At 43.1% G+C, this 15,651-nt stretch overlaps 1 protein-coding gene across 12 annotated transcripts in view; it reads right to left on the minus strand.

Annotated features, from left to right (window-relative positions):
• RAPGEF4 (Rap guanine nucleotide exchange factor 4) overlaps positions 1-15,651 on the minus strand; it is a 301,768-nt gene that overhangs the window by 76,039 nt on the left and 210,078 nt on the right. For 9 of the 12 annotated variants that reach the window (XR_009351882.1, XR_009351885.1, XR_009351884.1 and 6 more), the window contains 4 exons: positions 9,378-9,431; positions 8,939-9,045; positions 5,130-5,251; positions 3,643-3,826 (listed from right to left, as the gene is read on the minus strand). Coding sequence is in view for 9 of the 12 variants with exons in the window: in XM_059167023.1 (XP_059023006.1) it covers positions 3,643-3,826; positions 5,130-5,251; positions 8,939-9,045; positions 9,378-9,431 (467 nt within the window). In the remaining 3 variants the exon portion in view is untranslated. The remainder of the gene's footprint in view (positions 1-3,642; positions 3,827-5,129; positions 5,252-8,938; positions 9,046-9,377; positions 9,432-15,651) is intronic. The other 3 variants (XM_059167024.1, XM_059167022.1, XM_059167028.1) reach the window with 1 other exon arrangement.

Raw genomic sequence — 15,651 nt, forward strand, 5'->3', positions numbered from 1 at the left:
AGTGGGCCCCTGAGCTTATAAACCCCTGCTTATCTGGTCAGGGTACATCTTCTTGCCTGTGGCCCCCATCCGAAGTCTGCTCAAACGTAAGCAGAAGGAACATTTCTATTGGCAAGGAATTCCACTGTATCTACTTGCTGTAGGGTAACCTCTTGTCTTTAGACTTATAAACAAAGCAAAATAAAAACAATTAGCTCCGAGAGCTCATCTGAGATTTGATGGCCCTGTCTGTGAGCTACAACAACAGCACCGTCAAACTGTCACTGTTCTATAGTACTTTCCCCCCAATGCCATCCAGGTCTGCACCTGTGAAACCAGGATGGGCATTGTGAGTCACTCTGCCTGCCACCACACAAAAAGCTAATTTCACATTCAGAATGTATGTTTTTTTTTTCAATACCAATAGCAACAAGAGTATGCCAAAAAATTTCCCCTGAAGCTCTATTCTGTTTTTTAAACTACAGAACATTCTTTCATAGTCTGACAGTTAAAATGCTGCAGTTAATGTAATAAACAGAGAATTTTTCTAAGTAGGCTGTCAAAACAAGTGACATTTTTTTTTTTTTTTGCTAGCGAGTCTCAGATTCAGAACAATGGGAAGTACCTTTCAAAGCAACATCTTCATTATACAATCAAATTCTCAAAGTAATCTTCTCATCAAAGAATATTGTGTTATTTCTTTCCCAGTAATTATCAGAGTTCTGCAGCCCCTCCAGCAGTGGTGACTATTATAAAATGCAGCTGTGCTGAGTTAAAAAAAATTGGGGGGGTCCTGCCCCGGTCAATATGGAGCCAATGCATCTCTTGCCTCCACATTTCCTAATGACTTGGCTGTCTGGGCAGTAAAAAGTCCACATTTCTAGGACCTTTGAACATGCCCTCAAGTTTCGAGGAGCAAAGTGCTCAGCTAGTCTCTTTAAGGGTAACAGTGATACTGGCAATTCTTGGTCAACTAAGGATATTGCCTTTCCACTTAGATAAAATAAAACAGAAGCTCCAAAGTCATTATCAGACTCTCCTCCAAAAGTGTGTGTGTGTGTGTGTGTGTGTGTGTGTAGGGTTTGAAAGTCTGTCCCCTGAGATTCCTACTTTTTCACTTTCCTCTCTCATCTCTTAGGGGCTGTCTTTCCAACAGAAAGAAAAGGAGTACTGAGTCAGAAGAACTACCAGCTCGATTCGAATTTTGTAGTTTCACAGAACCCAGAAAGACAGGAAAAATCCCAAGGCCACCCAAGAGATGTGTCTTGGAATACTGGTGAAACCTGTACTTTCCAGTGATTGACAGGAAAAATCCAACCTTTGGAATGTAGTTTTCTCTGAAGAATCTTCAGGCTGCCAAGGATCATGCAATTCAGTGAAGAAAAGAAGCACAAGAACAAGGTTCCTATTTCTAAGGGTCACTCATGAAAACAGCTCTCAGGTTCTTGTGGGGGTGAATCAAGCAATTAGCATGAATGTTTTTGGCACACAGCAGGCACTCAATAAATATTTGTTGCATCAGGATCTAATTTGGGAATGCCTCCCCCTACTGGATTATAAAATTTCCAAAGGCAGGAACCATTTTATTACTTAAACAAAACAAAACAAAACCTCAAAAAAAAAAAAAAAAAAAAAAAAAAACCTCTTTGGCCCATACTCAAAAATCTCTGTGAATCAAATGGCATTTTTGCCTCCCTTGAAGCAACTAAAGAGCTGAGGGCACATTAGCTGGGACTATATATTCGTCTGACCATTCATTCACCCAGCAAATGTTAATGATGGTCTGCTGGGTGGAATGCACAGAGCTAGGAATATGGCTTTCTCTAACTTCTATGCCAGATTAAATTCCCCTTTCCATATTATATTCTATTAATATTCACTACATTTTCCTTTGTAGCATGTACAACAGCTATGATAAAATTATTCCTTGCATAACTGTTGAAGGTCTGTCTCTTGGACTAGGCAGAAAGCTCCAGCAAGGAGATGCAACCCTTTTATTTGATGCTTCAGCCTTAGCAACTAACATAGTTTCTAAAACAAAATAGGTGTGTATCGAATATTGGTTAAATGAATGAATGAATGAAGTAAAATGAGATGTGCCCTTGCCTTTCAGAAACTCCCAACCTAAAGAAATGTTTCTCAACAGCAGCATTAGTTTCAGGATGGCTCTTTATTGTGTAGGGTCCTAGGTCTTGTTGGGTGTGTTGAGCATCCTTTGGTCCTAGCCACCGCCAGGTGAATGGCAGAAGTGTGCTCCCCCAAGCACTGATGCAACCAAAACACCCTTCTCCTTTCTAAATGCCCCTTAGGAGCTGTCCCACTTCTGATTCAGAACCACTGTATGGTGTTGGCTTGAATGAAAGTGGCAGCAAGAAGTGGATGGATCCAGGGAGAGGGGATGCAGGCTGATGTGAAAGAAAACACGGGTTAGCACAGTGTTCATCTGAGTCCTCCATGTCCTGATGATTCTCTTGTGTCCCCTTAGCCACCCACACCTGTGATCTGCAGATACAGCACCCACTGCCTGGGCAATATTCTCAGATGCTACTTATAATTAGGTCAGTGAAGTCCTGGCTTTTCTGTTTGATGGTTTGGATTTTTCCATAAAATGTTTGTTTGAAGGAAGGGTTTTGAGGCTAAAAGGACCAAATCAGAACCCATGTACTAAAGCTAAAAATGATGGTGCTAATTGGAATCAGGGTAGACCTTTGATCCACATGGTGTGCACATGAAGGCTCAAGAGAAAGTTTTGACCAAGGGGACATAACTTGACAAAAAAATAAAATATATTGAAGGAAGGAAACAGGAGCACTGAGAAGTACTGTAAGTTGGTCTAAGTGGCAGATGTTGGGGAAGTTGGTCTGAGGGACTTGGCACTTTTGGAAAGGGCCCAGTGGACATAAAAGACATGCAAAGTTCAATGCTCTTGTCAAGGCCCGCTAATAAACGGAGGCTGGCCAAGCCGGTGACTCAGAGCGACATCCATGGCTGCTCGCCCTGGTCGCAGGGTGGAGGGCCGTTTTATTCCCAGAAGAAAAACACAAGCCTGTATGCGGTGGCCTCAGAACCAAGTGCCCAGTCATCCCTTATTGCAAAGGTTTCCCCCAGCTTGGGGCCGTGGCATATGCTTCTCTGCATGCCCCAGAGCAACCGGGAGAGCTCCCTGAGTAAAAGAGGGGCTCAGTAACTTCTTCCCGAATCCACCTGATTAAACATTTCAGAATCCCCCAACATAGCTGATGGGTTGTAACTGAAGCGGGGGCGGGGGGGGGGACGATTTTGGCTGAGAGGGAAGGGGGAGATGGAAGGCGTTCTGATGACCCTCATCCTCTTGCATTAGAAAGAAAGGGGCTGTCGCAGTCTGGCACAGAAACTGAGGAGTTTCTGTTCGACATCGCCCAAAGGTCGTTTAATAGGTGGATTCCGTGTTGACATCCTGAACCAACCGCTAAAAATCTGTACGGTTTTAACTCATGCGGAAGGGAAATGGAATTCTCTAGCTCAAAAATAAGACGAAGGGGGGGTCAAACGCTGCTGTGTCGCCCCTCAGAGCCTCTTCCTTGGGCCCCTGGTGAAGGCCGGGACTTTGGAAAGCAGCCCGGCTCCCTCGCTCCCGCCGCGGCCCCGGGGACCTGCAGGGGGCGCCGGCGCGCCCTCACTCACGGTTTGCGAAGGATCATCCTCATGTGGGCGTCAGGGCCCATCTGCGACAGCAGCAGCATGGTGTCCTGCAGCTCCTCATCACACTCCTTCTTCTCCTCCTCAGTAGGCAAGGGGGCATCCTCGTGCTCGTCATCCAGAAATCGATAAAATAAATATTTGTCTTGGAAGTGGTGCTCCTGGTCCACTAGATGGAACATGAAGGCAGGCGTCACCCGGTGTCCCTCGGCCTCCCAGCCCCGTTACCAGAAGCTCTCGGCCGTGAGAGCCAAGTGACAGCGAAGTGCTGAGCCTCCTAGGGCCCTCCCTCCGCCTCGCCCACCGCCGTGCAGCTGGGAGAGGTGACCTCCCACGCCGCGGCCCGGCACCTCGCCGCCCTCTCGGACCCGCCCGGCTCCAGCTCGCCCTGCCCCTGTCTAATGCTGAGCCTGCCAACTTTTCGGAGATGAGCACTTTGACCCGCAAAAATTGCTCTGGTGACATTTTCTAGCCTGTGGGCCCTGTGCCCCTAATAGGAAAATAACCAACTGCTAAATGATGCTCTATACTGGTTTTTGAGCCCAGACTTCAAACAACCCTACTTAATAGGGATCAGGATTCATGCCTTTCTTTCTGTGTGTGCTGTTTGTAAACATGTCTGTCTGCGCTGGGGGGGAAAAAAAAACTTAGAGTAAAATTAATTGTTTGAACAAAACTGACTAGACCAAGCTTCTAGGTCGTATAACCTTAGAAGGAACAGTTGAGATTTTAAAAGTTGTTGTTTTTTTTTTTTTCTCATTCCTTTTAAAGAAAAAGACTTAGATCTTGGTGGGACAGTCAGTTGGCTCAGAATCTCTCATTGCTATATCTTAAGGCTTTAAAGCCCCCTTTCAGGATGGAGCACCGACACTACAGAAAGATGCAGTGGAGGAGTAGATTCTTGCTGCTCAATATGTGATCCCAGACCACAGCATGGGCCTCAGGTAGAAGTGGGCTGGCAATACGGATCCTCAAGACCCATCCCAAAGCTGCTGAATCAGAATCTGCATTCGAGCCATATGGCCATCCTGTGTGTGTACAAATTGGCCCTCCCAGATGACACCCCCATTAAAAGGCAGCTTTGGAATTCATTACTTTCTTTCACACCATCAGCCCAGCCACACGTTTCGTTGCTCTTCATTCCGCCCCTGCGACAGGATGGCTGTGCTCAGAGTATAATCACACGATCAATGAGCCGTGAATGCAAACTAATAAACATAATTGGAACTGATGCACTCTGGCCATAATTTCATTTTCCCTTCTACATTCTCCCAAGTTAGGAAGGCACAGTGGGGGAACAGAGCAACCGATCGCCTCCACTTGCTGCATTTGTGTTGCTAAATGAGGATCCTAGCTCTGCAGGCCCCTGAAGGGATCATAGTTCTTGACCATGTGGGACTGTAGCAACAACTCACGGGGGAAATGCACTTAGCCCTTGCAGAGGGTTTTCCCGGGACCGTGGCTCATCTTACCATGGTTGAGAACATTGTCCTCCACCAGCACCTGCCACACGCCAACAGCCTGAGTTCGGGAGTGAACGCATGAAGTCTGCTGCAGCATCCAGTCCACCAGCTCGGTCCCCACACAGCACTGCCTAGGGAGAGGGGGACACAAAGGGTGGGAAGTCATCCCCTTGCAGACGAAAGCTGGGAGATGGCTTTTGAAAGACCTTCCTGAAATGCTTGCGTTCTTCCACCATAAGAGGTCTCAGGCCAACAAATCATGGCATAGTGTGGCCTCCGGTTCTCAAATTTTCACACAGAACAGTAAAACCACTCGGCTCACAGGGGAACCTTCCAGGCAATAAAAGAGCATTACCAACTGCAGCTCTAGGGGATACTGAAGGTCCATGAGATGGGGAACATGACCTAACAAGCTAATCCCAGGGACAGAAACCTTTTCGCCTCAGGGCCGTCCCAGAAAATCTGTGTAAAAGGAAGGCAAAGTGGAATTCTGACTTCCTTCACCTGAGCCTTGTGAGGAAGGGGTTAATGTTTGTGAGGCACTTGGAGGTGCTCCATGAAAGGCGCTGTATAAGTGCAAAATTATATAGCACTTTATATTTTCAAGTAATACTACTGATCTTCCTCATAGGGGTGTTGGGAGAAACAAGCAATTAGCGATGCAAATCTCTTTGAAAAAAGTCCTATATAATGAGCATCAGCACTGCGGCAGAGCCTGTCTTCTGAGGAGCTCCACACGCTTTCTGTAATAGTCACACATTCACCCCCAAGTTGCCCCTCAGTGGTAAGTTTGCTGGGATGGGCAAACTCCGTGCATTAGTTAGGAAACATAAACACACACACACACACTGGGGTGGGAGAGAAGGGCAGGTGTTTGGGGCATGATGATTCAAAGGTGGAAATGGAATCTTGAAGCCTTAGGAGCGGATCCTATGGGACAACACAGGAAGTCACAGAGCAGCTGGGTCTGTGTCACTAGTGGCCTCCCCTCCCCAGCTAAGGATGGCACCATCTCTGGGGTGGAGTTCAGGGAGCTCCTCTCTAGTTTAACCTTTTGGAAGTTTCCCGGCACTGTGCACTTTAGGAAGAGGCTTAGCCTGGGAGGGGTCATGAGATACAGCAGTGGGTCTGCTACTTAGTAGCCATGTGACTAGGGCCATATCGTTTAAACTCTCTGATTCTTGCTTTTCTCATTTGCAAAACAAAACAAACAAACACAAAAAACAAAAACAAAAAAACAAGGAAGAAAAGATGGCCTCTAAGGCCACTTCCAGTTCTAATATTCTAGGCACTCTGAGATCTGTCCAAGCTCCTGGGATGCCCGGATCCAGGTCCAACCCTGGAATATTTCACCAGGAAAATGTACTGAGAAGGTCATCAGGTTTCCAGGGCTGCCCTGAAAACAGACTATACCTCCATAAAGAACTTCAGTGAGCAAAGGGTGCACCTAGTTACTATTCATCCTAAACATATGACCTGTCAAAACATGCCTCTTCTAATTTGAGAATTTCTTAATGGGAAAAGTCATATAAAAGAATAAAAAATTAAATCCATGTGGCTTTTAACTCAATGACTGTCTTTACTAAAAGGATCTGAGATGATCCCAGAGCACCTGGGCCCTTGTACAGGGTATGAGAATCCTGCGATCAGAAGCAGAGCAAAGACACATGGTCTTGCCGTTTGCATCTGATGGAATCACTGGGTTTCCCCTCCATTAATGATCTCTAGCCACTTCAGAATTAACAGCAGACCTTAGCATGGTGATCACTGGGGATGATACTGCATCTGGGGAGACTTCAAAGCTCTAATAGTGCAGCAGTGACATAAGGAGGTGGAGAATAGGAAGGAGAGAGATGGAACTGAGAAGTACAAGGTGTGGGGGCAAGGAACTCAAACTGGGATACAGAAAAAAGAAATCATCCCTTCAGCTTTCAATTGAGTCCATGGGTTATTACCAACAGATCATTAATTTGTGTCATAGGGTGTGGAACAGACATGACACCTATATTTTAGGGATTTAAAAAGTTAACACTATGGAGCAAGAAAGAGTTTATGGTTTCTGACTACTGGTTTCCATTTTGTCACAAAGATGACATATTTTAATGGAATTTCCCTAATGCTAGTCAACACTTGGAAAAGCATAGTCATATCTTAAGTCAGAAAAAAAAATAATAAAGACTTAAAAAGAAAAAGGTCCTTTAGCCATATGAGATTTTGAGATTTCTTAATGAGTTAAGGTGTTCTAACTCTCTGGGAACATGTGACACATGATTTTTTTCTTTTTTAAACCTTTACTTCTCTTAAAATTATAGCAGTGTGTAGAGACCACAGACTCAAAAGAATGAACCTCTAGGGTTGGAGTTCCAAATGCAGTAATCCAAAATGGTAGCTGGTAAATATCAACATGAAAAGGGCTAGATGAATAATCTGTCTTAAGAAATGGAATGTGTTGATAAGACTATCTCATTTCCAAAATTCTATCCAAGAAGAGGCCAATTAATGTAAAAAATATACTGTCAGTTTGGGTCTTGTAAACATGTTCATGACAAGCACGAGCTGAAGAGGGTTTGTTTGCATGGAGTACAGAGAAGAGTTTGCCATGTTTTTCTTTCTCCGTCCTTGGGAAAAAGACTGGATCTTCAGGCACATGTATTCGAAGGTTCGCTGTAGGGTGAATCAGGTCTAATTTTACAGGTTCTGTCATAGTTGATAGTCACTAGGAAGATATATATCCTTCATGATAACTTTAAAATTCATCATCTAGCTTCTCCTTGTGCCTTAGGAATTTGGTTCATGTGAATCAAATGGGTCATGGCTCATGCCAGGTCTGACGGTTTCTGAAGTCATGTCTAGGCTAAATGGGAGAGTTGAGAGATTGCTGAGAGAGGGTTACGAGGGTGATCCATGGGTGAAAAGAGAGAGTGAAGACTTGTGTGCCATACATAGACAATTCCAGTTCCTAAATCCTTGTCAAATTGAAAAAAAAAAAAGCCCAGAGCAGACATGAATCTTCAGTTGACCTCCACTCTTCAGTCATCCCAGAAGATTCAGCTAAATAAGGTCTTAACTCCAGTGACAGCTCTAATGAGTCCTTATTGTAAATGATTATAGATGTGATACAGAGTTGCCTATCTCACTATATTTATACTAGAATGAAACCCTACAGTAGAAAATAAACTCTGTAAAGAACATTGTATAACAATTTTGTTCACTCCTGTATCCTTGGGGCTTAGAACACAATAGCATCTGGTGCCCAGTAGGTACTTAATACATTTGAGGAATGAATGAATAATAGAAGGAACTGAAGATCACTGCGCTTGGACATCAACCAAGGTTGGTCGGTTTAAATCCTGGCTTTGCCACTCACTAGACTTGTGACTTGGACAAGGAAAACTATTTAATCTCTTTGAGCCTCAGTTTTATCATCTGAAAAATGGCCTAACACCTACCACCAGGGTTGTGGTAAGGATGAAATAGGATAATGTATGGAAACTGGCCTGGCAGAGGGCTTCAAGAGTAAATAAATGCTCAGTAAATGATTTGCCTAAAAAAATTAGCAATCATAAATAAAAAATTTTTTCTTCTCTTTGTTTATCACAATTAAACTAATGCCCAAGCAAATTAGTTTAGGAGTAATTGCTGGGAATATGAAGGATAATTAAAGTTAAGCAGGGGACAAAAACAAGCTTAGATGTTCCAGAACCTGGAGGATTAGAAGACAAGCTGCCCGCAGATGGAAAACAAGAAAATACAAGTTTGTTCCAATTTCCCTGGACATGAGTCTGAAGGGCCCAGGGCTTTGGGGTTATTGCACATACCTGTACGTCTTCAGGTGGTATTTTCTATCTCTTATCATGTGAGGTGCTCGAGAGAGAATGGCATTTCGTAAAATTTTTCCAGCCCTGAGGATCTTCTCTGAAGGGACCTGGATTTTAATCCAGTGAAAGGAGAGGAAGAAGAAGAAGGAGAAATTATATAAGGAAAAAAAAAAACCAAACAAACCTAGATGAATACTTAAATCACTTTCTGACTCTGGCTTCACCAAATACAACTCATTCACACATTTAAATTGTTCGCTTGTCTGACATGTCACTGTTTTATTTAAGAACTGAAACACACTGGATATTTACTGTGTCTAGAAAATGTATCCAAGGTTTCCTGATATGATGCTCTGACATATGGACCACCTCCAGCGGTTACTTAAGAAGTAACCACTTCTTAAGTTGACGGCTCATCAACCCACCTACATCCCATTACCTTGCTAATGGTGTTAGCAGGACGAAGAGGAACGTGAGGTTCAATGAGAGGTGTCTGAAAAATAAAATGTTAAGGCAAAAGAAAATTAAACAAAAAGTTCGCTAAAGAAAATTATGGGTTGGGGATAATAAGAAATATCCATTTTTATAAAACTTAAAGTAGAATTAAAAAAAAAACAAGAGATAAAATCTGCCTGAATAACTTGAATGCAGAGGCATTCAAAGGGCAAAATTAGACCTTCAATTTGCCAGAATTTAAATATAAATTATTAAAAATGAAAAAAACCAAACAGATAGGAATGATTAGATGTTTGCAGGCTTAATGAGAAGGGAATCAATATCTACTCAAAGCATAACAAACATCAGAGCAGAAGAAAAAGCGAAATAAGATAAACATGTATGGAGATTAAAATGACCTATCTCAGGAGATAGGGATAAAGTATTGATTTAGAAAGGAAATGAGCGATTTCATCCTGTAATGTAGTTAAGATTCTTTTTTTTTTTTTTTTTTTTGCAATTTGTAATTTTAGGAAAAAACTTTAAATTTCTAAATGATCCTTCTTGGTGGTTTTATGTATTCAAGTTCCTAGAACACACTGGGATAGCTACTGCACCCTCCCTTTCATTGGTAAAGTGATGTACAGTTTTCAGGATTCTGTGGCTGTCAGAACAGCTCTAGGATCTGCATGAAGCTCCCACCATTATCTACATTCTTCAGATGAAGCTGCTGAATTAGGAACCCAGGAAAATCTCTTGGCACACAGCTACATAGGTAAGTCCATTAGTGCTACCAAACCCCTCTCTCTAGTTCTCTGTAATATCTGGCAATGGCATTTCCAAATGGAGGAGAAAGATATGTGTGGTCACAGATAGTGGCAGAACCATCAATATGTGGTTTATGCTACTTCTAGAAGGTAGGAAATGACGGCACTTTTAGTTATGAGATTGTGACAGGCAGAATAATGTCCCCCTCCCCCCAAGATGTCCACACCCTTATCTTCAGGACCTGTAAATATATTAAATTACATGACAAAAGGGACTCTGTGGATGTGGTTGTTAAGGCTCAAAATAGGGAGATTATCCTGGTCTTTCCCAGTGGGTCCAGTGTGATCATATGAGCTCTTAAAAGATGGAAGAGGGAAGTGAAAGTGTTATCAGAGAGAGACAGCAGTGTGAGTCAGACTTGGCCTGACTTTGATGGCTTTGCTGATGGAAGAGGACAAGAGCCAAGGAAGGAAGTCAGCCTCTAGAAGATGGAAAAGGTGAACCAATATACGGTTTTTCCATTAGAACCTCCGGAAGGAATTGGCTGCCAACACCTTTATTTTTAACCCAGTGAGACCCATTTCAGACTTCTAACCTACACTACTGTGGAATTATTAATTTGTGTTGTTTAAAGCCACTAAGCTTGTGGTAATTCATTATAGCAGTAAACAAACAAACAAAAAAACCCCTAATATGACATTATTACACATTATACTAAAACCCTACTTCTTGCAAATTCAAGCCATTACACTGAAAATCAACTGGTAGATCTTCCCTCTAGTCCTAATTTAAAAAAATAGAATCAATAGAGGAAATAAAAGTCAATATTAATTAAAAATACATACCTAAATGTAAATATACATGTATAAATATACACCTCCCTTTTTATCAACAGCAAATTTCAGATGAGTTGCTGCTTTGATATTATAATAGAATTAAGGAAATGGGGACAGAATACAAAGTTTTAAGAGCATAGATGAGATGCAGATTTACTCTGAATGACTGAAATCTCACTGACTTACTTAAACATTTCCACCCCCTCCCGTGCATCAAGGAGACTTATTTTCCCTCCTGTCGAAATCACTAGAGCACAGGCGTCAAGCACAGCTATAGTGTTTCAGCAGCACACCACTTACAACCAGCACAGGCCAAGGAATGTCAGCCTGGTTCAATTCAACAGAGATTGACTTGGCCCAGAAATCGTCCACCCTCCCTTAGGGCAGGTCTTCAGCTGGGAGAGTGACGATGCCCTGTGTTTGTACGACTTCCTCAAAGAAGACGGAGTTGTGTGATCCCAAGTCACCTGAAAAACTGTTCAAAAGCACCAGACCAGCATGCACCAGGGCTCTGGAAATGTGAGCGGTTAAAACATGCTGATCATTGCTGAGTTGGGAGCTCCCAGCAGTCATGTATCCCACTTCTTTACATTACGTGGGTTGGTTTCTATGTCTAGGACTATGCCTGGTGATGTAGGTAAGTTGTAGAAGCTTCTGGTTATTCTTGAAGATAACAGAAACCCATTTCTCCTTCTTGTCTTAGAAGAGGAATAGAGTAGAGGAATGTGGGATGAGCTTCTGAGGGGACCTTTTCTTTCCTAGGAAAGTTAACTTTCCTTTGCAGTAGTATTTGAGAGGCTAGCTGGGAGAGAGGTCCAGAAGATGCCCAGGCTTGAGGATTACTGATGAATATTTATTCTTTGGTAGGAGCAAGAAAACATTATTTGAAGATTGAATCTTTTTATTTGTGTCTGCAGAAGTGGCTATATTTGAACAGAATGCTAAAAGTGGTCCCTTGATTAGTTAATTTCTATAGCTCCCTTTTTGATTCTCTGGAACCCTCAAAAGAAAGTATTACGAAAGCAAGGGAGACCTCAGGCTTCAACCAGAATTGTTCCTTTGATCTGCAACTTCTAAAGAGGTAAAAATGTACGCAAGGTTGCCATTCAACCCGATAATCCCAGTACCGGTTCCAGGACCCAGAGGCTGTTTAATCTGTTGAAAGGCAGCGTTCTCAGAACCTTTTCTGGCTCAAAGATTGTAGGTTCAGGAGTAACACAATGAATGGATGCTTTGAGAAGGGGACAGTCCTTTTATTTAAATAAAACCTCCAAGGAACCCATGCAGGGTGAAAGCAGGGTAAGTTTTATTTTGGGGGAATAAAAATCTGTCTTTGAAAGTGGACACTATATCTACTTAGGTGAGAATCCATGTTCTATGCCTCGCAGCCAGAGGTGGTGAGATGGAGGGCATCTGTGATAGGCAGTCCAGGTCCCTGAGAAAAAAAATCACTGGCCAGTGCCTTTCAGGGACACCACCCCCCCCCATTATGAGCGTGGCTTTATTGCTTTGGGATCCGCTTACTTCCTTTTTGGTTTCCCTTGGCTTTCAAGTAAAGTTCCTTTTAAGAATTTCACCTTAGCTGTGCTTTAGAGAAATGAGGAAAGGAATTTCATTTTACAACTGATTAGGTTAAACAGGAGAGGGAAAGAAGCAGCATGGTAACATTAGTGAGAATCAAAACAAGAAAAGCAGCCTTTCTAAAGGCAAGACCAAGCATTTCCTATGCCAGGCTTTCTACACGTGTTGTCCACATGTGCACCTCTGTCTATGCTATCTCATTTTCCTCAAGAACGCTAAGGCCAGAGACACATAGGGACTGGGCTCACTCAGATAAGACCTGGAAGATCTGGGGGTGGGATGCAGGTCTACCCCACTCCCGTGTCTATGCCGCAGGTACAATGACCCGATCCCACCCTCATTTTTTTTTCGAGAGACATCTTTGCTCACCCTTTGAAGAGCTAATGTTCTGCTTGATTCAAGTCTATTGAGAAAAGTGCATCTAAGCCCTTCTAAGAGATCAGATATCAGATTTGACCTTATGAGTTTTTAGCAATAAGTATTCACAGTGACCCACTGAGATGACACATTAGCATTAATGCATCATGCTTGGTCTGAATTAACTTTCTAAAAAACCTGTTTGTGACAATAAAACATGTGGCATCGAGGAGCTGTCCTTGCCGGGCTGAGACAAATATACCAGGGTATATTTGGTAGGGATATACATACCCAGGGATATGGGTAGCAGTCAAAGAGTAAGCAGGATAATGAAACCACTCAGGATCTCCCACAGAGGGAATTCAATGCTGGAAACAGGCTTTATGGATGGTGGAGGAGCTGCAAGGGTAAACAGGCAACCGCGAAGCCAAAACCAGATGTCAGCAAAGCAGGAAGCCCTCTGGTGGGGGGACAGAGGGACCAGAGCCTGAGTCGGGCATCCTGGTGAAGCTGGAACCCCGGCATCCCCACGTCCTAGTGGGAAAGCCATTGCCTCCCAGTTCCAAGAGGGAGGGGAGAACCCTCCTGCCTTCAATCTCCCTCCAGCCAGAAGCCAGAGAAAGAAGGAAAGGAATTTCATTTGTAAATGATTAGGTGACACAGAAGAGGGAAAGAAGTAGCTCAGTGGTATTAGGGTAGTGAGATGATCAAAGCAAGAAAACTAGCCCTCAAAGCAAAACCATGGCAGAGCAGCCTGGGATACACTCTCTGCCGAAGTTGCCCCCCTTGTGATGTACAGCTGAGGGCGGGAAGGGCAAGAGCTGCTTCAAGGACCCGAGGATCCAGGACGTGCACAGCAGGACGGCGGCAGTGGCCAGAGAGCAGGGACAGGGAATCACCCTTCCTCGATTCCACATCCTCCCAGGCACTCTTCCTGTCCGCCACAGGCAAGGAAGGTGGACGATGAGCTAGCAGGCTGAGCCTTCATTAATGCCTCTTTGGTCTGTTTGCTGGGGCTGCCCAGAGTTTTGTCCTATAGCTAGAAAACACACATCACAAATAAGCCCTAAAACAAGCGGACCTCTCTCCGATTAAATTGCTTACATTTCAACACATCAATCATGCGTTGAGGAGAAAAATTCCTCCTCCCCACCTGGGCATGAAAGAATCCAAACTGGTCTGTGAAAATATGATCCTAAAAAGCTAGACAGAGAGAACAGAGAAAAGCAGAGGTATTCAGCTTTCTCTATGCTTTTCTTGGCTTTCTCTACCGAAGACTTCCCTCAGGATTGACTGTAATTGGTTTTTGTTTGTTTCTGGAGAGGGGATGTATTCTACTGCTTTTTATTATATTTATATTACTACTGAAAAGGAGAAACAGTAAGGGAAAATATTCCTTTTGGCACCAGAGCCAATTCAGAAATACTAATCAGGTGATGAAAAATAGGAATTTAGCCTCCATTACAAAATGCACAATAACTCCCCAGTAGATTACAATGAGGTATAAGGCATGGTAATAGGTCTTGTGAAAAACCATATTCAGGCCCTTTTGAAAGGGGGTAATTCATTTTACTCAAGTGTTTGCTCACAGAAGCCTTTTGCAAGGCACAATATTTTAAGCCAAGAGATAAGAGTAACAAGCTAGATTGGGACCAAAGCTCATGGCAAGCTCTGGCAACCCAGCACATAAAAAGTCACAGAAGTCTACGTCCAATTTCATGCAAGTATTTACTGAAGGTGTGTTGTGTGCGGAGCGACAGGCGAGGCTGAAGTAGAGGCTGATGAAGTACTGGGTCTGAATGAGCTCTTGATCTTGACGGGGAGCAAGACTTCTATGGGTTAAACCATGAGGGAGGCAATATGAGTCAAGGAATAGAAGCAACAACATTTTGGATTTCAAAGTCCCCTTTCCAATTTCAAGTGAGGAAAGCTCCAGGAGCTGGGGAAAATTATATTCAATTTTTTAGTGAAAACTATATACTCTTAGGAGTTACATTCCTTGGAATTTTGGAATAATACAACTAAGTCCCCTTGAAAGGTACATCTCATTCTTATAATAATTATCATTATTGATAATGAGTGTTAGCACTCTTTGACCAGACAAAATTAAAGAAAGAACTAAGTCAGACTTATAAACAGATTTCACCACTCTGAAATAACTACATAAGTTTTTCCACTTGTTGAATAATGGAAAAATCATCTATAAGAGCTCTTTGGCTTCTATCTGTAGGCCACTTTTTTTTTTTTTTAAGTCTTTCTTAAAGTTTTTAGTTCAAAATTGGGTTATAGATTTCCAGTTTCAGCTTCTACATGTGCAAAGACAGAAAGCTGCTACTCCTGTCCCTACAACAAGAAAAAGCTAAACGAGGTGAAAATGGCTTTTGTTGGGCCCGGCAGAGAATAGAGATCTCAGGGCAAACTGCTGCCCCCAAATCTGGAGAGAGAAGGGAATCCAGGGTCAAACTTGAGATTTGCCCATCTGGAGCAGAAGCCACAGACTGTTAGGAATCCTCAAATGATGTTCAGTTAGAAGAGAAAGCTTTAGACAGATGTGGCTCTAATGCCAAGACAGCTTGCTTACTTAAGCAAACCAAAATCCAAGCCTATAAATGCCTCCAGGTTATGAGATTGAAACCTAGGCATAAGCAATCCAACAGGCAACTAACTAGGTTTGGAGTCCTAGTGAGCCAATAATTTCCTTACTTTGCTTCTACCTTTTCTTATCAAAGTATCTCC

The sequence above is a fragment of the Mustela lutreola genome, chromosome 3, assembly GCF_030435805.1.
Source record: "Mustela lutreola isolate mMusLut2 chromosome 3, mMusLut2.pri, whole genome shotgun sequence".
NCBI lineage: Eukaryota > Metazoa > Chordata > Mammalia > Carnivora > Mustelidae > Mustela > Mustela lutreola.